At 37.3% G+C, this 24,582-nt stretch overlaps 2 protein-coding genes and 1 non-coding gene across 3 annotated transcripts; all 3 read right to left on the reverse strand.

Annotated features, from left to right (window-relative positions):
* Positions 1 to 781: 781 nt before the first annotated feature.
* LOC124298522 (uncharacterized) lies at positions 782 to 12,132 on the reverse strand. The gene is made up of 10 exons (XM_046750646.1): positions 12,117 to 12,132; positions 10,227 to 10,604; positions 8,310 to 8,400; positions 6,642 to 6,766; positions 5,361 to 5,763; positions 2,430 to 2,535; positions 2,089 to 2,176; positions 1,714 to 1,995; positions 1,398 to 1,497; positions 782 to 1,129 (listed from the first exon to the last, which is right to left on the reverse strand). The coding sequence occupies exons 5-10, from the start codon at positions 5,486 to 5,488 to the stop codon at positions 1,099 to 1,101; spliced, it is 735 nt and encodes a 244-aa protein (XP_046606602.1). The 5' UTR covers positions 5,489 to 5,763; positions 6,642 to 6,766; positions 8,310 to 8,400; positions 10,227 to 10,604; positions 12,117 to 12,132; the 3' UTR covers positions 782 to 1,098.
* Positions 2,753 to 2,825, reverse strand: Trnar-ucu (transfer RNA arginine (anticodon UCU)). The gene has a single exon. It is a non-coding gene; the product is annotated as a tRNA-Arg (tRNA).
* Positions 12,133 to 15,148: 3,016 nt separating the features above from the next.
* LOC124297781 (uncharacterized) lies at positions 15,149 to 23,495 on the reverse strand. The gene is made up of 3 exons (XM_046749094.1): positions 23,450 to 23,495; positions 17,087 to 17,660; positions 15,149 to 16,351 (listed from the first exon to the last, which is right to left on the reverse strand). The coding sequence occupies exons 1-3, from the start codon at positions 23,493 to 23,495 to the stop codon at positions 16,210 to 16,212; spliced, it is 762 nt and encodes a 253-aa protein (XP_046605050.1). The 3' UTR covers positions 15,149 to 16,209.
* Positions 23,496 to 24,582: the final 1,087 nt, after the last annotated feature.

Consider the following 24,582-nt stretch of genomic DNA (forward strand, 5'->3'; position numbering starts at 1 on the left):
CAAGTTAAGTATTGGTCGGTAATTTAGTGAGCGAAGACTGTGGTGTCCGGTCGATAATAATGCATTTACTGCCTCTTTCTAACACACCACAAATGCATGAAATAGAAAGAAGCACAACATTTTTGTCGATATGTCGGTCCGTCGTCCCGTCACCACAGATCGCGTATCTAATCTATTATAATCGCTTACGTCGGTATGTTACCATTCAATTTATGTCGCGAATAAATCTCCATAAGGCTGGTGTGATTCTCTTTTATAGAATATGGCTGCTCAATGCTTTAAGCGAATACTACTTGAGACAGCCAACTGAACGGGACGTTTTCAAAATAAGTGAGAAACGTGGTGCGGAGCGTCAATACGAATATTTTCTACTGTTACCGACTAATTAACATTCGGTCTCATAAGTGAGTCGGTAAGTATAGAACACTGCTACTACCTCCACCTGTCGTACCCTTTTGCTTGCTTCAAAAGAATACCCATGGCTGGCTGTTTAGCAATTTCGAATCGTCAGTCGACTGTTCAAGTTAAGAGGGTGCCCTGGTTCGACGATTTCGACGTTGACGTATACTATATGTCCATATATCAACTTCCACGTACTTCAAATGCGAAAATGAGCATAACAGCATAATCCAATATTCTATTCGAAACAAACGCATTCCATTATTGTAGCACATTTGAATTTTACGTAAAAATCAATAAGCTGCATGAAAATCGCGATAGTACATTGTAGTTTTTACACCATTTTTTTTATTTCCATTCAAAAGCGAAATATTTTGGTATGTTTTTGTTACGTCAACTTCACACACTGACTTAAAAGCAGCCATTAGTAGACCGTTCGTCAATAAAATCGGACATTGTCAGATTAAAAACCGGGTACAGTGTATACAACGAAAATAATTTGGCGTTAATTAGATAATCTCACATAATTCCCTACGCTAATGAGCATATGTCGAGTAGCGATTGCGTATTTAATTTCATTGACTTGGTCAGATCCATGCTCTTCTGTTCAGGACCAAGTTGACTCAAATATTCCTTTCAAGCTTCATATTCAGATCTTGGGCAAGTTAGATGTCATCTCCGATATTTCATCACAGTTAGTTATTGGTCGTCGGAAACGTGAATTATATCGCTATTATGCCGTGAAAAACAATTTGTGAATAAAAAAGCTATTGTCGAGGCATTAGTGTAGTAAAATTTGGATCGTTGAACTATTGCAAGGAACGTCTCAAGTGATCGTGATAAGCCTTATATCAGCATACTGTTAATCAATTAACTGACTAATACTAAGATATAGATAATAAATGGATAATAAGATGGTAGACTGAAAGACTTGTACATCTGTTACAAAGTTTTTTTTCCATGTGATTATTTTTTAATTTCATATGAAAATTTCCTACCGCATAGCTAATGTTCGATTATATTCGTCCTTCACGTACATAACTAAAATCGAAGCGACTGTCAGGCTACCAAAGACCCAATAACTGGACCAACGTTCACCTATAAAAATAAAGATAAATTAGATTTAGATAAAGAAATTCAACGACAGAGTATGTTGTAAGTGGGAAATATTCTGCCAATCTGTTTGAACTAAGCGTATGGACAAATCAGATGAATGATTGTACAACATAAATGATTCAATCTAACCTGAAACGTATAAAGATGATTTCGAAAAATTTGATTGCAAAGTGATAATAATGGTTTGTAATATCTCACTCATATCAGGCAGGAAATAAGAGAAGTAAAATGTTGCGGCCACGAAATTGGCCAAAAAGATCATGTATCCCCCTACAATAGCTTCGGAGACCGGATAGGCAATTTCGGAAGCTAATTCGAGAAATAAGGCGGGCGTTGCCCAACTAGACGAAACTCCGAGAGCCACAGCTGTGTAGAATTCTCCTTTGGTGAAGGTCAACACTTGCTTTTCCAGCAACAAAACCCACAAGAACATGGCTGAAGATGCAACAAGTAAAACGAAGATGGCGATCTTCAAGTGACCTGATAAGTATCGGAAATCAAAGTACTTTCTTATTGTTACGCTTAAATATTAAAGGAGCAAATTTTAAACCTAGAATAGCTTATATTACTGACCTTGGAATATATCCATCAGCCGTGATGCGCAAACACCCAGAGAACTACCCAAAATTACTGTCCAGAAAGCCAACTTGTCGGCTTCGCCCTGCAAAGTTGAGCAAATCTATACACGTACATATTAATAATTAGCCGTTACGTTACTTTCACTAACTGTGAAACCAATTGTTAGGATTTCGTTATATAATCCTATAGTATACTGTAATTCTTCTGCTCAACTTTTTTTCCGACTGATCATCGTTTTTCCGTCCTGCGTTACCATTTGAGTCAGAGACGCGAATTCTAACGACAAGCATTCGCCAATGCCGGTCAGCGTGAGTGGCCGTGTTTTCAATTCTTACCTGAGTTACAGTCGAAGCAAAAGCCATCGTGATCATTGCGAGCCATGGTCCAGTCACTCCTTGGCTCAATGCTGCGGCTCCACAGAGTCTCCACACGCTGACATTGCTTCCATGAAAATGTACATTTAGAGCCATTTGGTCATATAACATCATGCACACTGTACGCATTCCCTGCACGACGAATTATTTAATACAGGTAAAGTGACTGGCCCACAAAGTATTGACGTGAATTCCCAATCGATTGTCTACATTACTGGTGTGTTAATGACAATCCTCATACCGATGATACTTAAAGTATCTTAGACCTAGAAAAAAAAAAAACTCATCCCTTGTGGGGATCGAACCCACGACCTTTGGATTAGAAGTCCAACGCGCTATCCTCTGCGCCAAAGGGACATGATTAGACGGATAAAAATGTTATATTTAAATCTAACCAAAAAAAGCAACATCCTGTTGAATCGTAAATATTATTATTCCGCGATTATTCAATTTTTCAATATGAAGCAAAGTAAAGAAACGCATATCCAGCTTTGACTGGAATGGATTGATAATTATTCAACATTTTAATAACGATGATAAAAATTAACCCAATTTGATGATTATTATATAAATTTCGGTAACATTTCGATACCAGGAATGCATTACCGTTGCATATTACATAAACAGTCAACGAAATTTTTTTTGCACAAATATCTGGCTTCAGTAATTGGGGCATTCGCGAAAAACCATTTTTCACTTACGTTCGAACCTATAGAAATACGAACAACAATAATAAAAACGTGGTTATTAATGAATAATTACACAAGTGTGCAAAAAAAATTTTTTTTCTCTCCTTATTATTGCGTCTAATTATAATAGATTTGATTCGAAATATAGTAATGAAAATTATGTACCACGTATATTTTTCAAATGTTTTTTTTAAATGTTATTTTTGCTTACAATCAAACACTAATGATAGAAACAATATTTATTAAAAAAAATTATAAAGTCAAAAAGTTTAAACATCAGAATCGTCAGAAAATTTATCTATTAGTATAATTCTAGTCATTTTGTAGTTTTTGGCATTGGCATTTTGCAAGTTCTTGGCATTCCGTAACTAAAATAAAATAAAATTTACTATTACAGAAGTTTGATGTTTCTAGTATATTTATATTTTTTTTACTCTGTGTTATTACAAGTTAGAATTTAAAGCAGGAATCTAAAATACTTCGAGGTTACGATTCAAGATAGGTATAATATATTTATGTTATGTTTTGAAATAAAAACTTTTTTATTCGCTGTATAGTTTAGAATAAACATGAATTTTCACTACAGGTATAAACTTTATGCAAAACTTACCAAAGTATCCAGCATGGAACAAAAATAACCACTAGACAACTTTTTTACGTACTGCGCGCCATGAAGTTACAACGAGAACTGCGCAGGCGCATGTATTGTTGTGAAAACAATGATAGGCGATATCTTTTTTTCTCTTTCTATCAGTTTGAACTGGTTTTGTATGTACAGATACTGTTTAAATAGATTAGAGTAGTATGCAAAAACAAAACACAACAAATTCTCAGTTCGGAATAGTAAAAAAAATATCATGTAATATATACGTGATAGCAAAAAATGAAACACAGATATAGATTCGGCGCATTACAACCTTTATATCTATAATTTATTTTTTGAAGAAGGATTTCATCACAGACCTGCGTTATCAATCGCCTAGTTGTAAAGGGTAAAATGAGTTGTTTCCGCAACGTGATAAACAATTAGGTTATTTGATGTTTCTAGTGTGGCATTACGGTTGTAACTACGAATTTTGAAAGGTTGTTACGAAAGATAAAAATACGGGAACCATTGATTACTTTGAATTTCTTTATTTATAACCACGAAAGTGGGAATATAGACCTTTACTTTTTTAAGTACGGTTTAATTGTAGCCCCAATTAGCTCTCAACTGCGCGAAACCGTGTAAAGCATTCTATGAGCTTAATGAACTCTTGTTATCCATTAGCCCAGGCGACACACGGAAAAGTTGGTGTCTTTTAGTGAACCTAAGTCGTTTAAAAAGCGTTTCATCGCCAGGAAGTTTGCGACGTGATTCAACACATAAGATGCCTTAACAGCACGATCGAGAGACGACCAAAAGTTTCACGGAGCAAAGTTCGGTTCGGAGACGTTTCCATTTGCAAAACAAATGCGAAATTATGTTTAATCTCATTAGGGTGCCGTTGGCTTGCAAATGTCTTTGAGACAACAAATTTTTTCATATCAAACGTCTTTTTGTCGTCTTTCAGCTCCGGTATTGTTTCGAATGCTGCCTACAATAATTTAATTACTTAATCATAAAACAAAATAATTATATATATACTCTTATTAAACTGTCATATAAAGAATAGTTATATAAAGCTTAAGTGAGTCCATATCTTCCTGTTTTAACGACAAGCTTAGTACTTTTGCTCTCTCGAAAATTAGTCCAAATTTGCTGCAATCTTGAGAAACTTTAAAAATTAATAGTTTATAAAACTGAGAAAACCGTGTAATTCATTGTGTACGGTTCCGTTCTCATAGCGCATGTTAAGTTAGCATTACTAAAAACAACACTTACGTTTGTCTCTCAATTTTCCGTCGTCACATAATTTAGCACGATTCTAATTCCAGTCACGTCACGTCACAAAATTGAAACTGATTTTATAATTCAAGAGTAATGAGAGGAATAAAATATGCTTTTCTGAGTTTGTCGATAAAGAAAAAAGTTGCGAGATTTTTTTTACGAATGGTAGTTTTAAATGTTTTTCACGTTCAAGCCAGCATATCTATATATACACGAAAAATTCCAGATGAGCTACGCCCTTTGCTAGACTCAGAATATCAAAAAGGTCTGACACCTGGCAAAGACTTTTTTGAGTCACTACAGGAAAAGAAAGCAACTCATTCACATACTCACTGGGTCAAGTAATGGAGTGACTTGAAAAGGCCGAAATGACCACTGGAAGCTGGTGGGCGCGGTCGTTGAAATTTCGCCGTAGGCGTAGGGAAGAAGCACAAGAAACCGGCCAGAATCAGAAAGAGCATGACGAATTCTGCGCTTCAAGGACATCGAATAATATATATACCTCATTTTTCACATTCGTACCTCGTACCTCGTTCATGGTGACGTGATTATTTCAACACACCGATGCGCATCAGAGACATAACTTGAGCGCGTACGGAGGAAGGATTTGTGCCATTTATTACACTCTTATTCTCATTTGGGATACTCCTGGTACGGAGTGTAGGTGCTGCTACTATTGCCGGCCCCACCAAATATGAGCCAGCCACGCCAAGTTGGTTGAAACAGGCCGAGATGCCTGTACCAAGAGCAGGATAGTAAACTTACTTGTTCCAAGTTTTACTTTTGCAATAAGTTCAATTCAAACACTAAGGTCAAGCAGTACTCCCATATTTACCGACTGAGAAAACTCACCCTTTGTCTTCCGACATTAAATAAACAAGTGAACGGAAAGGGTTTGAATATTGCACGAACATAGTTTCACGATGGCTCATTTTACTTCCCATTCTTCCCAGAATTGCGCAAAGTATCTCAGCTATGCACCATTTGGCCCCTGAAATGCGGGAAATATTGGAATAGTAACATGTGTCAAAAAAAAACACACATTTTTTTTCGACGATTGTCGGAGTATGAGTAACTTTCCTAAATTCCTCGACAAAATAGCGAGGAACCGTCGAAATTGGAATCCTTTCCGTTCGTTTGTTTATTTATTTCATATATGGGGAAAAAGGGTGAGATTGATCTTGACTGTTAGTAAAGTTAGCAGCCCTATTAAAGAATTCTGAAGATCAACCCATTTGTGTGGATATTGTCAATTGCAGATGAATGGCGTGATCAATCCAAGCAGGCGTGAAAATATTCGTTTCATAAAACTTGACCTATAGTTACAATCTCATGTCCGTCGAAAAAGTTTGTAGTTTTGGTGACATCACTGACCTTTGAAGGGGGGGGGTCAGTGACAAACACCATCCTTATCATGTAATAGAAATGCATATTATATGCAAAGCCTACGGTTGAACGATTAAAGTCAAACGAACACGCTTTCTGTGTGTTGCATCTGTATTACGGCAATTGAAACGTATATGATGCATAATTCATGGTAAACGTGAGAGCTTGACTGGTTAAAAAGTCGACAACTATATTCGTTCATCCTGATTTAAAATGTGAGTTAACAACCTTACAGTTTACCTGTTGCTGTAGTTCGTTGACCAGGAGGAAACCAAGTGGCAGAAACCAGCGCTGCGGCGGGACCAACAATCACCCCTGACAACCCGTTCATAATCGCTGCGACGTGTGCTGATCTATAATTTCAGTATGATCAAGAGATATGTTTAACGAAAAATATAGACACCATTTTTGCTAAATTCGAGAACTTTCGTAAGAATCGAGGTCATCGTACAGAATAGCTCAAGTAGTTTTATACGTGACAATTTCGTTGGAGCTTCTCAACAACTACTGCACATTATTAGAATCAACAATGGTATTTAATTGATCCCGATTTTGGAAATGTATTCTTATATTTGATTTGGTTGTATGGATGCTGTCAGGGCGTATTTTCAATGATCTTATGAGTGTAAATACGAATGTTACACACATATAGAGAGCGAGAAGTTGAGGCTTGGGCGAGGATTACGGTCAGTCTGGCAGTCAGTCGGTCATCAAACGTTCACACGTAAAGACTTGTATCATAACGTTTGGCAAAGCAATACGTCAAAGTTTTATTCTTATCATTGTTCTTATCTTGATTATTTTTCCTATTAAATTACAATATCCACGAACCCTGTTGGGAATTTTGAATATAAAATGATCGCGGCCGACTCACCGACAACGGCTTTCGTGAGAAGCTAAGTTTTTATTGAATTGTCCCCTTGACAATGTAAAACGAATATGTCTCTAGACTGGGACAATCTCTTGAAACTTGAAAATCAACTGCGCATGCGCGAGTATTATCGGCTGTTCGTGCAGGCTGGCCATCCCGAGTTTCAACTGTCAAAATGTTTCTGGCCGCGATGTAGTTGATATGAATTTTCGGGGTTAGAATCTCAGATAATTGAGGCAGTGACTCAGAAAGGTTTGGGAAGCATTTGTTATTCGGTCGGACAGTTGATTCTTCAAAGAACAGTCGGCATTCAATGCTTATGCTCTTTGAAAATTCAAACGTAAACATTTTGTATACGTTAGTCTCCTGCATCGCAAACAAAAATATCGCGCGTTAAAATTTCACCGACCAATGAGATTGAATTATTTGGCGCATGCGCACTTGATTTTCAAGATTCAAGAGATTGTCCTAGTATATTTATAAACATATTTGAAATTTAAGGAGACTCATTGTACTTTCTAAGTATTCGTTAATGCATGTATTGTGTGAAATGAGTAAACGAAGATATAAAGGATAGATGAATTGTGCTTCATGTTGTGTTTGCTATTTCTTCGTTAATCATTAAATCCATTGCAATCTAAGATATTCTCTATACACTCAATACTGTGGATAGTCAGTATTTTTGAATATTTAATTGATCCTCGCTTCGAATACCCAACCAGACTACTGATTTTGAAATTTTTCTGTAACCGTGTGAACGGTGATCAAATTATCCCCACAAATTGAAATGCGGTGAAATCATAAGATACTTTTAAGACTATGTATGGCTATGGTAACTTGATTTGGTCCATAATACTCAATCAATATGTTTTGAACATGTGTGAACACAACAAATCTCTCGTGTCATCTAAGAAATTAGACTAAAGCAAAAGGTTTGTGCAAATGATAATCAAAATGATAATAAATTACAACTAATTAAAATTGACGATACGTGATGTCACGCTGTTAAGAGGTTCAAAACATACACGGTGAAGGCAGTTTCCTGTGATGTCAGGCATCGAAGAAACGTAGCAATTGTCGATATAACGGCAGCCGTGCGCAACGGCGCCTTTAATCCTGCAACACAAATTGCATTCAAAGTTGGTTGATCATTCGCCAGTGACAAAGACCAATTATCATACATCGACACTCCATAGGCCAAATCATGGATGATTGAGGCACCACATAAGCCCAGACGTAAATCAGAGTATACATGTATGTGGGGAATACCAAGTCAAATTAGCAGTCCATGTACCTTACCCTCTTTGATTTCAATCACTTTTTAGTATGATGTTTTTACCAGCCCAAAAGGGCCTCCGAATTTTTTTCCGATTTTCCAACTATCGGTGAAATTTCAAAGAAATCGAAAACTAATTGCAAAAAAGGCCATTTTAAAAAATGTGAATTAACTTACTCGGATTTTATGATTTGAAATGTGATTTTTAAACAACACACGATAACGGAATCACAAAATATACTATTTTTTTCCCAATTTTTTAGTTTCCCCATATCAGAGTTTGTATTTTTTTTTTTTTATTTTTATTCCGATCTAAATGGATCACGGAATCATAAAAATAATGTGATGCTGTAATCTATTGAGATCGAGAGAAATGAAAGAAAAAAGAAAACACCACTTCCGATATGGAAAAACTAAAAACTTGCGAAATAAATAATAAGCATTGAGATTACATTATCATGTGGCGCTCAAAAATCACATTTTGAATCAAAGGCTAAGTGTGAACTTTTTCAAATTTAAAAAAACGCGTTTTAGGAATTGGTTCTGCGATTTTGTATAAAGTTCACCAGTAGTTAAGGAAAATCTTGAAAAATACCCGAGATACATTTGGGTTTGTAAGAACATTATACTAAAAAATTATCAAAATCGACGGGGGTGAGGTACATGGGCTGCTAATTTGACGTGGAACACCTCATACGCATAATGGAAATATTTAGATCGACTTCTTACATTTTTATCTCGAATATAATTCTAATACAAATTACTCCGGTTCACAAACATAACTGGCGTCAAGTTGATAACGGAAATCAGATTTTGTTAGACGAATTTTACAAGATATATTTTATTTCCGCATTTCCAGTGACGTCTAACCAATTCTTTGAAATATAAATTGCAGTTTTTTGAATAAGTTAGAAACGAAGATACCGAATCGATCGCGATGTCTTCCTATCTCATACGTGTTCCTAGGACTTAATTTAGACTGTTGTCGCCGAGATTTTTATTGAATAACACCCAAGAAGTCGAATTTTAATTTTTCTATCACCCTAGATTCAGCATAATTCTTATCACTTACGCGTAGAATAAAGCGAGAATGTTATTTCTGTTCGGATTCAAAGTATAGGCGTTCCTGTGCGATATATCGCTTCGCAACCGGGTCATCAACTAATCGTTTTAGCTAATTTATGTGCACGCACCGAAGGACGAAAAAATTAACGCGAGAACTCACAGTTGCGTTTTCTTACATTGACTTACGAAAGAGTGAAGTATGCGAATTTTTTACAGAATTAAATACGGTACAGTTCACAGCACCGTATGACATATTTCAATATTTTGGATCTCATACTTGTAAATTGCGATCTGAATATTGCAAGTATCATGATGTATATACTCAGGACTTATACGCGTATAAAGTACCACAATTCAAATCAACAAGGAAATTTCTTCTGTAAACCTATGGTGTGATCTATCGGCTGTTCGGATAGTTGGTATCAAATCCTTGCAATACAGTGTGAACACATAGCGATTGTCGTAAAGTTGCACAGGACGAGAGTAGAGTTAAAAAAACGCTAACAGAACGCGAACTGATCGGCGCAGTCCGTGTCCGGGGGTTGGTCACGGACAATAAACACGTAGGGTTGGGCGTCAGAAACAATATAAGTTGTTATACCATGCCGATTGAGAAACCAACAGCTGGGTAGACAGCAGGAGAGGTAAGCGATGCATCCCCAGTTGGATAGTAGAGCGACAATGCTCTTCTGCCAGGATGGGAAAGCAAGCATGGCCGAGGTGGCGATCGGACCCCAGGTATTCCCGACGCAGCACTGGGCGAAAGTCAAGGCACAGAAAAGAGCCAAGGCGTTCCACCGTTTAGGCGACGCTCGTCTTTCTCCCTTGTTCACGTCCTGCAGCAAAAGGGACGCCCTCTCTTCGTAAATCGTGTGTCCTGATGCTCCGGGAGTACCGACGTCGTAGGTCTTCTTCGAGACATCCGCTCGTCCGATTATTACACTTCGTAAATCACCGCCGATGCGGAGACTGCGGTCATCTGGAGAATCGAGTGATCAATTTTTGCATACCGATAAAAGGAAGGTTGGCGTTGTTCTGGGATGAATTCTCCTATTGGCATAAATGCCTTGCCTAGTAGGGTTTCCGTCGAGACTTCTCAAAGCGAAAATTCTCGGGAAATCTGGCTTTACTCGACACGGGAAAAAAGTGTCGAAAAAACGAGAAATCGAGAAATCGCGTCTTGATTGCATGTAGCTGTAGATACTGTACTGTGTGTTTGAATTAATGATTTTTCTTGTGAAGGTACTCCATGTATAACGTACTGTTTATTTAATTGAATAATTTATTAAAAGACTGCGTGATTAATATTTTTGCTTACCTCAGGAAGGAAGCTAAGATACTTATTCAAAGTACCTACTTTTTGATAAAAAGACAAATTAAAAGTTTTAAAGTTTGATTTAGTTAGTTTTATTAGAAAAAATAAGCAATTAAAATTTCAATTTAAACAGAACTGAATAAATCACAGATGTTGATAATTATTAATAAGCTTAATTTTGTGTTGCATTTAATTAACAATTTGGTGATTTTTTCAAACTTATAGAAATTCCTCGAACATTTCGGAATTCTTTAGTCCCGAGAAAAAAATTGTGTCGAGAAATCAGAAGCCCTGTGCCTCACGCAAATTTTCTCATATTAATTGGAATCTTTCGGAATTTCGACCTTTCCGAAATTTGACCATTCAGCGACGTGACTATTTGTAAATTTAAAAAGGTTAGTTCTGTCTTAAAATCGATGCTTTTACTTATTTAATTACGCGATACGATTAAATATAGTATTTATTGAATCATAATAGCTACGAAGATATTTTTGAAAACAGAAAAGTGGAAAATACTGAAATTATAAACATATAAGCTTAGATATCGATGCTTTATTTCAAATTGCTTGATATTGCGGTGGTTAAGAAACTAGTGGGTTCATTCGATTTCACTCAACCGTGGCTCAATTTTACTCAGAACACTATTTTCTACAAAAATTGCATTTTTTCGATTTAGCTATTACCAAACATAAAAGGTACCCGCACCATGATCGTTACTATACTTTTATTCGCTTAAATTTAATAATTACTATAATTGGACTTTAATGCTACTCCGCTCAGGCCTCGGAAACATCCTGATATTCCCAAATTTGATCAAATTGTGTATTCTGTCCTAAAAATATCATATAAGTTTTCAAACTCGAAAACAAAATTCACAAACATCCTGAGATGGAAAGAAGATTAACCCCTTTATTGTTAGATTTGCCCTTTGTCTTGGATAATAGAAACTCATCAATATCTGTATTTTTAACTGTGCAAACTTTCAACGATGAAGAAGTGGCGAATTTCACGTAAAAGCCTCTACTCGCTGAACATAATTTGAAGGTTCACGTTTCGAAAGCAGTAGAGAATATTGAAAATCCTGAAAGCTGCTAGGCGTGTACAAAGCTGAAACTATTCACATCGAAAGCAGTACGTAAAACAGTTGTTAACGAAGAGTAAGGTAACGTTGCATACCGCTGTTGCAGGTTAGCTTGATCTGAGTTGCAGCGTTCTTTTTTCTTGGCCTTTTTCCACTCTTGGCGATCTCGAGGGAGCATTTTGTCCTGCGACATCTGTGCTTTTTAGAAGAACTTCCGTATTTCATTTAACTCTTCGTCCCATATGTAGGACTGATTAAAATAGGTATATTTCCAAGGTTCAAATGAATTGACGTTATGTTCCCTACGGTACATCAACGTCAAAGAAGTAGAAAAAACTGTTCTACGAAACACAGGACTACACGATGTGAATAAATGTACGAAACAATCGCATCCCACAGCCATGAAGCTCATTCCGGTTTGATCGATATATCAAGGGAAGAAAACTTCACATACATGGTAATGAAGTATAGAATCTTTTTTATCCAGGTATTCGAATATAGTTGTTTGACAGTTGAATACGTGATCTGTGTCGGGTCTGTGTCAAAATTATATTTAAGAAAGAGTTTGGCAGATATAATCGTGATCTTGCGTTAGTGTAGGTTGGGAAAATACTCGACAAGAAAAAATACCGTTTCATACCAACTTCGTCAACGAGGAAACTAAAATGTAATTACGATTGATCAAGCTTGACCGAAAACTAAGTTTCTGAGCAGTGTAATGAAACTTAATTGTAGCTTGTGGTGTTTCGAAAAAAAAACAAATTTTTTTTCTACGTAATAGGTTCAAAAGTTCCATTTAGGTATAAAAATACGCCTGTTAAAATTTGAACTCTTAATATTAAAATTAAGAGGTTGCGCGTCGTACTTTTTTTATCTACCATACGAATAACATGAGAAAAACGGATTTTGCTCCTTCTGATTTTCATAACTAGCTAACGATGCGTCGTACTGTAATGTGAATTTTTCGTGACCCTTAAAATTTCGTGACCCTTTCGTCGTAAAGAAGATTCACAGACATATATTTGTAGAGAATTAAACACTCTTCAAAAAAGATTTTTTATTATTTTTATGAAGGAAGCAGCTTCTTCTTCAGCATCTGCAGCCAGAAATCATGTCGACTGGCATAATTGTATGTAGGTATAATGTGTACGCGGAGATAAAGCACCTATCGAAACTTTAGAAAGCTCTCCTTTCCACTATTATAACGTCGAATGTTACGGGGTTTGGGTATCGGCCAATTGTCGCTGGATGTGAAATCGACGTAATTACATTTCACGAATCAGCTCCGAGAGACAGGAGCATGCGCCTCGACGAGAAACTCTTCGACGCCCCCGCGTCATGCGTCACGTTCAACGAACGACGCGGCATTCCCTGTGTTATGTAAGGGATCATGCTTGTGGAAACTTTTTTTATCAAAATTAACAAAACGAGAACGGTTTGAAAAAAAAAATACCGAATTTACCCTATTTTTTTGACAGGTTTCGTTAAAAGAAATATGAACATTTCAGAAAAAAGCTTCTTTAGCAAGATAAAGAATGGCGTGAAGAGTATCGTGTCCAAATTTGAGACAAATATAGCCGTTAAAAAAATGTAAGAAAAATAAAAATAAACGTTCAAAAATTTATTTTCTGTACTTCACGAGTGTTTTGATTCGACTTAAAAAATCAAAATGGTTATCGTATTTGAACCATGAATAAAAATGGCGAAAATCAGTTATTTTACACCAGCATGATTCCTTAAGGGTGAAGGCCGCCGTGACGGACGAAAAAATGACCGATTTGTAAGAATTTTTTTCACAGGGATAACTAATTAATAAAACGATCAAGGATTGTTGGTATTTTATTAATTGTATATCGAACTTGTTTTATATAAATTTTTATTAAATATCCCCAAAGTGAAACAGAAAAATAAAACTTCAGTAATTCGTAGATTACATATGATAAACATTTTGGCAGAAAAATCGTTTTACAACTTTCGAATTCGTATGTTGATAAATCAGTTTTGTACAAAAATTCAAATCGTTCAAAAATTGTCATTCAACAATATTTTTATTATCTATACTGACAAATTTTTTCGTAATGTTTGACACGATTTCCTCAAATTTCTAAATTCTTAGCAATGTACAGATTTTCGGTATAATATCGCGGTATTGAGGGTGTAATGCTTATAGTGCGCGGGACTTAGCGGTCGAAGTTGAATAGAGAATAAGAAACATTGGCCGATCAATTTTGGAGCCCTCTTGGTGTATTCCCACCCCTAGATACCGAGTCTTGATAAAACCCGGTATGATTACAACTGAAGAAAAAGAATGGACTTATATAGATTGCTTGTTGCTCAGCAAAGCGTGAACGCGCCCGTTGCGTACGTATTAGCATCACCGGCCTTCCAATACACTTATTGTAGGCTTACACCTACGCTTATACATCTACGCAGTTGGTAGGATACATTTTTTAATATTTCCACGTGTAGCTGTCCAGAGAAGTCGTGTGAGACGTCCGATTCAGTTCGGCAATGAATTAGCCAGCTTATAGGAAAACATTCTCCTATAACGGACCACCGATTTAAAATTTTTTACATATCATGCATATTAACGTGGCATTGAATTAATTATGCCTTACACATAACCTACTATCCATTGCTTTATTTTGTTTTTCAATGACTCAGTATTTGAATACAATATTTTTGAATCATTCGATAATCCATTGTAATCTAATTACAACCACATGACTTCTTTTGCTACGTGATAGTTTTCATTCTTTGCGGCATAATAATATTCTTATTACTAGTAATACCAGTGGATTAAGTGTAATTTTGTCTTAGCGTAGAATTGATAATAATAATACAGGCGTGATTGCAAAGAAAAAAGTAGGTTTAAATTCAGAGGATAAATCAACAGCAAATTATTCTTGTCTATTACTTTTAATGTTCTTTTTTGCAATTTTTTCAATATATACCTAACAAATGCTATTCGAAGGAGATACCCCTTTCGACTATTGAGAAGTTAAGAGCTTCCGGATGGCGGTAATTATCCGTATATTTTTACATTTTATATTTACTTTTCAATTACATTTGTTTGTTTTTCGCATAGTAATTTTATCAAAGTTCAAAGAGAATGCATTTAAGCTCGACCTGTATTTGAAATAATGTTCAATACGCAGCGAAAACACAGTTCTCGTTAATAAGATGGCAATGCCCATACTGCAGGCAATCCAAATTTGTTTAGAACAAATTAATAATGTACGGTTCTTTTTAGATAAAGAATAATATAAGTTTATTCAAGTCATTTGAACCTTTCCTGTCTCCGGCCTACCGCGCTTGGGATGGGGTTAAAGTTCCGAAACTTGAGATAAAGAAATCAAACCTTTACAAGACAACAAAGTTTCGAATAAGCGGAAAACCGAAGACTCAAAGTTCCGCAATGCAAGATTCCGAAAATTTAAGTTACGCTAGAGCAAAGTTCCGAAAAGTAAAGTTCCGTAGGGAAAAATTTCGAGAAATAAAGTTTCCATAGAGTAAAATTTGGAAAATCAAAATATGCTCGTGCAGCGTAGTTTGCTCAACAAATGGGTGTAAGAAACAAGAAAAATCAAAAATCAGAATGACCAGGATTCCGAACCTAAGAATATCGAGAATTCAAAACGATGAAAAATCAAAGTGTTGAAATTTCATCTGGCCAGAAATTATCAGAACTGAAAATCTTGAATCATTGGGTATTTCGATGTTTAAGATTTCAATTTTCTCATTCACACACTTGCGGTACATTGACATGTCGGAGTTATGTAGTTTGGGTATTTTATTCCTTCGGAATTTTGCCCTGTCGAAACTTTACGCTTTTCGAACTTGGAGCGTCGGGTTTTGGACCAGTCGAAACTTTGATGTTTCGTCAAAGTTTCATTTCTTCACTTTACACAACTTTCGGATGTTTTCAAATTTCGAAATTTCAACCCCGCCCCTAGGGCCCTAGCGTTTGTATCGAATCAATTATAGCGCAGGTAAAACGACAACATCGCGGCAAATGTGCGATACGTAAGAGTGCGCCAGCGTGCCGGCTTGATGCAGACGTGAGGGGGGCAAGAAACGACACGTGGGGGCGGGCCGATCATAATCGAGAAATTAGGGGGCGGCGGCGGCGGCAGCAGAAGGAAGAGAAGGGAAGGGGCGAGATCCTCCCCGTTGGCCCGTGCTGGGTTAAGCATCGAGCTGAGAGTGGCGTATGCCGAGTGCATGAATGATGATGGTCAGGAGTCTCAGAGGTGCTTGGCACGTCCGGCTGGGCGATACCCGCATCCTAGGAAAAGTGCCGCGGTGAATTTCGAAGTACAGAGAGACTCTAGGAAACGAGGAACGGAGTATTAATTAAACCTGTGATTGTGATATTTTTGTTAACGAGACACTTTCAACGCGCCGATGAAGTGTGATCGAAGTCGGTGAACTTTACGACGGGGGTGAAGAAGAAAGTTGAAATTTGAAAAAAGATAGAAAAAATAAACAAGTTGAATTTTAGAGACGGGTGATGGAGAATTCATGTGCGGTTTTAGGAATTACAGATTGTTCAAAACAAGTTGTGAAAAATCGTTGCCACCCAGCCTTAATGCAAGGTTAAGGAAGATCGACGTTTTACTTTAGCGAAATACTTCTTTGATCTTATCATCGAACACTTTAATTTTTTCTAATCTATTACTCAAGCCGATATTCGCGTGGTTTCATTAATCCTTACATCAGTTCGTCACTTGACTCGGAGCTTCTTCTTGACCAAGTATCGATGACTTTGATGTGTCGACCAGTCGAGTAATCGTTAAGAGAATCCAGCAGTTCCCTGCCTTCTGAATTCGTAGTGCCGACAAACATTTCGGTTTTGCGGAAGAAAGGTGACCACAATCTTGTCACTAAATCAACATACTTAGAGGACTATTTTAACGTAGTCGAGTTATAAACGCCACCTTCCCTGAGTACTCGATGGATATTCGAGTCCATGTCGCGATTCGACGAAACGTTAATAATCGCCGGGATATACGATAATTTCGAGTGAAGAAGAAAGAAAAAAAAATAAATAAAACATGACTACGAAAACGCAAGCAAATGGGCGGCCATCTTCGCCCAGGAAATTCTTCGCGCGTCTCTACGGTCATCTGGAGCCGAAGGGGGACGGCGAGATGCCGAAAACCTGCAGTCCGAGGCCCGCTCGAAGCCCCGATGCGAAACCTTGCTGTTCGTCGGAAGTCGAGCTCGAGGAGTCGCCGAGACGGACGCCGGAAGTGCCGAATCATCGATGGTTACCGGGCGCCGACGACACCCGGAAGACGAATGACGCGGACGCCGGAGCCGCGGGCGGAAAGAGTCTGCAGGGCCAGGAACGAAGACCCGAAGGGTCCGTGCAGGGTGCCTTGCCCTTCCTCCAAGGGCCGCTCCTCTTTCCGGCAACGGGGCCTCATCTTCAACTTTCACACCTCTCCGACCTATCTTACTTCCCGCACATCGGCGGCGCCCCTTCACATCCTCGCGTTGCCGTTCCGACCCTCGCTGAGAGCCACTTCCAGGGATTTTCTGCTTTCTGTGAGTTTTCCTTTCCGCCAATGTTAATCGTCTGTTTGGGATTTTTGAAGCTCTTATAAGCGCAATTTTACCAAGCACAAGATGTCCTGTAAAGATTCGGAATTGCAAAAACGATATATGCTTTGAAAAACTCGAGGGGTCAATCACTCGTCGATTTGATACGTACACTTGATGTCAATATTAAAAGGATTTCAAAAGATTACGAGCATTTCATGGGATTTCGAAATATTCTTTCGAAGGAAAATTTTGAAGATTTCAAAAATTTCAGAAGATTCCAAAGGATTTCACAAGATTTCGAGAAAAGTGTTTTCCAGATTTCACGAGTGATCAACCTCTCGGAAAAATATGTTCTATTTGTGCTATGTGCTAATTCGAATAACCCAAGCTCAGATATTAATAATTTTAATGATTCCGGGCTTATTCTGCTCGTGAACGAGATCCCGACAGATTGTTCGAAAAACATTCTCAAGGTATTACATAGTAGTATAGTTATATCGGCCAAATGTAATTGTCGACGAACGTCGAATCCATTGTATATCGTACTAACACAAATCTATTTTTTGTTCACTCTGGCGACAAGTATTTGTGAAAAAATTTTCAGGTGATCACTGGAGACCACTTTGATAAACAAAATACGCGCACATACATTAAAAACCAACAAAATAAATGCTTTAGAGTTTACTCATTTTGAAAGTTTCAATTACTGGTTATGAAGCACTTTTTCTCTAATTGTTGACATCTTAACTTTGGTGAGCGAATTTGCTCGGATTCGTTTATACAACGTAGTAGGGATGTTGTTTTATTCGTGATTACCATCATTTAAGTAAATAACACATAATGATAGAGATTTTGAATTGTTTCTTCTCGTTCCCTAACTTTTGATTCAGACGGTGAAGCCCAGTTATCCTTAAGTTCAGGTTAGCAACACCTTTCATCATGTACTTACCTGAAACTTCAATCGATCGATCGATCAAACGGTGCTCTTCAAGAACAAATCGTTATTCTGCAATTTTAGGACTGTCTGAAATTCAATAAGCCGTAGCATTGCGAAACATATGAATATTTTGTAAACCCAACTTCTTCAAACTTATTCCTAAATTGCTAAATAGTGAGTTTTTTTCCTCATATTACGTTACGTTAACGTTACTAATTTCGACCTCGTAAAGGTTCTGGAGGAAACTAATTAATTCAAATAAAAGTTCGGTAAAAAATCAATTACTCTCCAATTCTTAGTTATAAGATGAGGGCTACATAAAATTTTCGAAAACTAGCAATTTTCAGGATTTCTGATGAATTTTGATATACATATATTTGTCATTTGACATACTTATAATATTTGATCGAAATTTTTCATCAACAATATTTTTAACGATGGAGTTTTATATAATATAGTCAATTTAGCTGAATGTTTGACAAACAGATATAACATTAATCAAAATACAATGTAACTGTGATAGGGTAAATAAGCAACCCCCTTACGTTCTTACTTCTGTAATGAACTCTAGACCTGAAAAAAGTACAAATCGCTGGTCCTGCCGACTAGTACCGATTTTCATCAAAGTCTAAATGTTTTAGTTTTTTTTTCACTTTATTGAATACGCTAAATTTAAATTTTGCAAATCTGACCTTAGATTTGTGAATAGCAATCCAAAAGTCCTCACGGTACTCAGAAATTCATTCAAATCCGTTCGTCCATTCTCAAGATATCATCATTTTTATTTGATTTTTTGGACTTTTTTTCTTCATAATTGAAAAAGTACTGAACCGATCAGAGCCAAAATCTGATCAGTGACAGGTTTGGAAAAACCGCGCCGATTGAAACCAAAATCATTGAAATCTGATAACTCGTTCTCGAGATATCGTCGGACAAAAAAATTAAACACACATACATACATACATACATACATGTACACAGCGGTCATCCGACCATGGCCAGAGGTGATTCTCTAGATCTCGAAACATCGGAGTGTGAGATTCTACATATTCCAAAACAAGAATTTTGAGAAAAGCTCAAAAGCGGTGAAATTGGCGTTAATTTTTCGGAAATTGCACGTTATATATCAGAAAAAAATCATTTTACCTTATAATCTTGAAAAATCGGTATCGCGTGTAAAATATTTATTCAAGTAGTAATAAAATATACATGTCCGCTCATTTTGACCAAGGAAGAACATACTTGAGTAATGAGCAATTCTGGAATATGACCTCCGCTGGCCTGCATGACTTGAGATGGATTCAGCCTACCGCTAATGCAACGAAACATCATGGAATAAATCGTTGTACAATTTTCGAACGACTTTCAAGGAGTTAGCTTTTCAAAATATGAACACGTCTTCTTTGCTATGACTGACTAGCTGAATTTCAGACAATTCTAAAGTTGCGAATTAACGACTTTACCTCATATTTGAAGTTGAAGCTCCAGTGCTTGTCCTCTGAAAATATTTTATTCAGATGCATGCGTGTTATAGGAACTCGAATAAGAGAACCTTATGGTTATACCTGTTTTTCCCTCGGATCCGATAAATTCTCTGGACTTTCAAACGATCACGCTCGACTGCATCAACTCCTATAACTCAGACACAGTGTAGTATCTGCTTATAATTTTTGTAAAAGCGACCACGGCTACATCGCGATCGGGATTCTAATACTTCCGAGTTAACGCGTTAGGGATTTCTAGGGTTTAACATACGTGTGGAACGTCTGCGTGCACCTGTTGTCCGCTCAAACCTCCCAGGCGTCCATGAAAGGTATCCCTTCAGCATCGTGAAGGCTGTTAGGTTTGCACGTGTATACGCGGACACGACCACGAGGGAGGCGAATGAGAAGCGGGGGATTGACTATCCTTCCGGACACGCCATAACTTACGAGGTGTGTTGAATAAATAACGGGAATTTTGTAATTTTGCGTGTTGTATTAGTCCGATTCACGTGATTTTTTCATTGTTGTGTTAGTAAACTTATCTGAAAAGTTACCGTAGTGTGCTAGCCATACTGGATATCTAGTATATTGTCAGCTGTCAGAAAGGTTACATGTGTTTTGGTAGGATCGTTGATTTGAAAATGGATCAGATAACCTGTATTAAATTTTGCTGTAAGAATTTCATTGCTTCGTGATTTCTTGACTAAAAGCAACACCGTAATGATGCCACAGCCACTATATTCGCCAGACATGGCTCCGTGTAACGTTTTTCTGTTCCCAAAAACAAAGAGAACCTTAAGAGGCCATCGTTTTGTAAGCATAGATGAGACTAGAAACGCATCGCCGAGAGAGCTCAAAGCTATCCCAAAGAATGAGTTCCAGAAGTGTTTCGGGGTTTGAGAAATGCGATGGCATAAGTATATAATATCTAATGGAGATTATATTGATGGAGATAACACTGTTGTAGACGAATGAATAAAATTTTTTCCAAAAAACGGAAATTCCCGTTACTTTTTTAGCACACCTCGTAGGCCCTCAGGTTTCAGTCATTTAATTAGCATTTTTGACAATTATACATATAACTGAAGTTGCCACATCTATTACTGCCCATAACGACGCTGTGTAGCCAAAGTGTGAAACCAAGTAAAGACAGGTGGAAAGAGTCAAGAATAAGTAGTGATCGTGTAGAAAAATTTCATTCTCCGCAAATGGCACGATCGCATCCAGATTTTATGAAAGTGCTGATTTTCCTAAAGTTTACGAGAGCTAGGGTACACGGAAAAAAAAATTCTGTTCGGCGAGCTGTATTCTACAGCTCCAGTAACTATACGCACTCTACGGTCTATCTTGTAGTTACAGCAACTATATATTAGTCAGCTCTGATAGCTGCAAGTTGTTCAGCTCTCACAGCTGAATGGTTTTGCTCTAAGAGCTGTAAGTTGCGCTGTGCTCTGGTGCGTTGACATATTTCATAACCTTCAAATTTCATGAGTACGATTTAAATACAGTTGATAGATAATTGTTTAAATAGTCTATTCAAATATGTAAATGACACTGAATAAATAATGATAATAATGATGAAAAATTATACTAATAGCAATATAATTGTACTATTTAATAATAAGCGCTGTGAGCGGAGCCGAAAAATTCTGGTCTAGCTCTTCGAACGAAGCTGTTTAGCTGAGAGAGCTGAACAACGTACAGCTATGACAGCTGACTAACAGTCAGTTATACGAACCATGCAGTGCTCTTCCAATAACAGAACGTTTAGTTCGACGAACTGTTTACAAGTAACTATCTAATATTTAGTTCCACGAGCTGAATTTTTTTTTCCGTGTAGGTTTTGAATCGGGAAAAACAAAGGGATTGAAAGTATCAATCCACTTCTGATCTATCCGAAATGTATAATTATGAAAATATGAAAATGATATGAAAATATTCCCAAAAAAATTTCTTTCACGCTATAAACATTTAAAAAATTTATCGCGACGCGACGGCCATCGCGTCGAATTGTTGTCTCGGTGACTGCGCCAACCCCACACCGCTGCTATCATATACAACGACAAACCCGATCGTACAAGCCACAAACGTTCTCCGTGGGCACATCGACAAACGTAGAGGCTTATCACGCCTCGCCACATCGCGCTGATATTATGATGAGATTACCAGACGCAGTTGGCCGCCTTTGAATGTGATTTCAAACGCGGGGATGGAGTTGCATGTTTTCAACATCTCTGTACGATATAGTGCACCACCGGTGAAAGTACACGAACGCACATTCGCATTGATACTGACGCGTGCCTCGCGGCCTAGCTGTCGCTACAATACAGACCTACCGTCTTACCACGTGTCATCTCCTTTCTCGGTCAAATACGTCAATTTGGTGGGATCTGGACTGCTGTGATGCATGGCGTTGAAGTTACTGTAACGCAAAATTTTTTCAAATTATTAAAAAATCGAGTTTTCATAACTTGACGGCCTTCGAGGAGGTTGAAGCCAGTCAAGTATCACCTAAATTGTACAAAAATGTTTTTTAACTTTGTGTTTCCAACCCCTGAACGTTACCCTTATACGACCTCACGAGTCACGGTCGTGAGATTGACTTTTTGACTCTCATGCGTTACATATAAGTTTCAGAATTTTACTTCGGTGTGATGCTGATTCCATTTTTCCGGAACCGTGCGCTAATTGCTCGATGTTCTAGGTAACGAGTAATCAGTCATTCATGAATTAATGGCACCAGTATTACCATCCATTCGCGTCCCCCAACTTTTCCACGTAATCATTGATATAGCACCTCACGCCAATCCTCATCACCCATATAAAGAATAGCAAAATGTAATCATCAAACGTTTGGTTATGGTTTCTGTCAACCCTAATAGGTAACACTTCAGCAGAATCCCACAACGGTCACACAGGGTGAAAAGTAATATCCTGCTTTAACGATAAATTCTAGAATTAAAATAAATATCTAGGTACTGTTTAAGAATTGCAGAAATACCGCTCTCAGTTGTCTTAAATAAAATCGATTGTTTAAATATTTTAAAACATCGGCAAAGTAAAGGTAACGTGTGTAACGTTTGGTGTGAAATTCACCCAGAGTGATCTATTAGGGTTAAATCTGACACTCAGCACATTAAATAGTAACTCGGTAACATTAAGTTGTGGTCAAAATACCTGTCAATCTAACAAATCATTATCCCCGCGGTATTCTAAGGTTAGATTCGATGGTCATGGGTTATGTTATGTTTATTGAGATTGAGTTAGTTTCGCGCTCGGCCGACTGTGGCACTGTAGGTTTCTCTGTGCTGCCAACGTAACTGTATAGTGTAAAAAATTAGCCGTCTCAGATTCATTGTTCCCAAGTGCACATTTCGAATACATCTTTTTTCTCGTAGATGACTGTGACTAACCGGAGTCCTTACTAACTTACATTGAATACTTATGCGTTTCATACCTGCATTCATTATGTTCAGGACCATTGGTTTATGAATCAGTATCATTACATTAACACTTTGAAGGGCACATTTTTTAATGAAGAAATGTAGAAAATCAAAGGTAATATATAAGTATCGGGGTCGGTGATTACGATTCTGATGTCGGAATTATGAAATTGAACATGGCGATTATTTTCCGATAGTTTCAATTTTTTTTTTTTCTGAAAAAACTAGTACATGGAAAATTCTGAAAAAATAGATATTATAAAACTGTGTATGGTGAGTGCATAAAAAAAATTCAGATTCCAGCTGTCTGCGTTACAAGAAAAAAAAACAATTTTTTTTCTCAAAAGGAGTTTTTTCCAGTTAATTGTTTATAATAAATATATGAATAAATAAATTATGGCAATTTTGCACGAAATTTCAATAACTTAGGCATCAAGAGTCTAATAAATGGTTATTTGCACATAAAAAGTGCAAAAATATGTTCGAAATATGAAAACAACTGAGTCTAAACAGGTAGGACATATACGTCCCACTGCTTCTCAAAGGGTTAACGGAACATCGCCAAGAAGATTTCTACTGTTCCTACAACGTTCGAAATTTTGATAACTAGTAAGAACCTTGGCACAATTACAGCATAATTTTCTAGCTCTGTTGAGAGTTGAGGTGTTTAGAGGTTAAAAATCTGGGGTGACTCTCCTTGTTAACACGATTCACGATAAGACAAGTCAAACTCCTGTTCGAATAACGTGAGAACTTGTAATCCCACCCGTTAATGGAAGAATTTAAAAACAGTTACCTCAGGGCGAATTTTCGTGACCTGTACTCTGCGGGTAATTGGGCCTGGGGCCATAAGAAACCGGTTAGCAATCCTTATCGGCGGAAACCTTGTAACACGCAATTTCATGAGACACGTAAAACCACATTAGGGTAACCGTCTCTAACAGTTTTCAGTTAATGGGGGTAGGAATATACATCCAAGTTGGGCGTTGTTCTCAGTGAGGGCATAACAACACGATAAGAACTTTCTTACCGAAAATGACTTGACTAGTCGGTGCTGTATTTAAGGAACTGTTCCTAAGTCCATGCTTGCACTGTAACAATAAATACGCACTGTAAAAAAAATTCGCCTCATTCTTTTAGTACCTAA

Source organism: Neodiprion virginianus, chromosome 2, assembly GCF_021901495.1.
Source record: "Neodiprion virginianus isolate iyNeoVirg1 chromosome 2, iyNeoVirg1.1, whole genome shotgun sequence".
Classification (NCBI taxonomy): domain Eukaryota; kingdom Metazoa; phylum Arthropoda; class Insecta; order Hymenoptera; family Diprionidae; genus Neodiprion; species Neodiprion virginianus.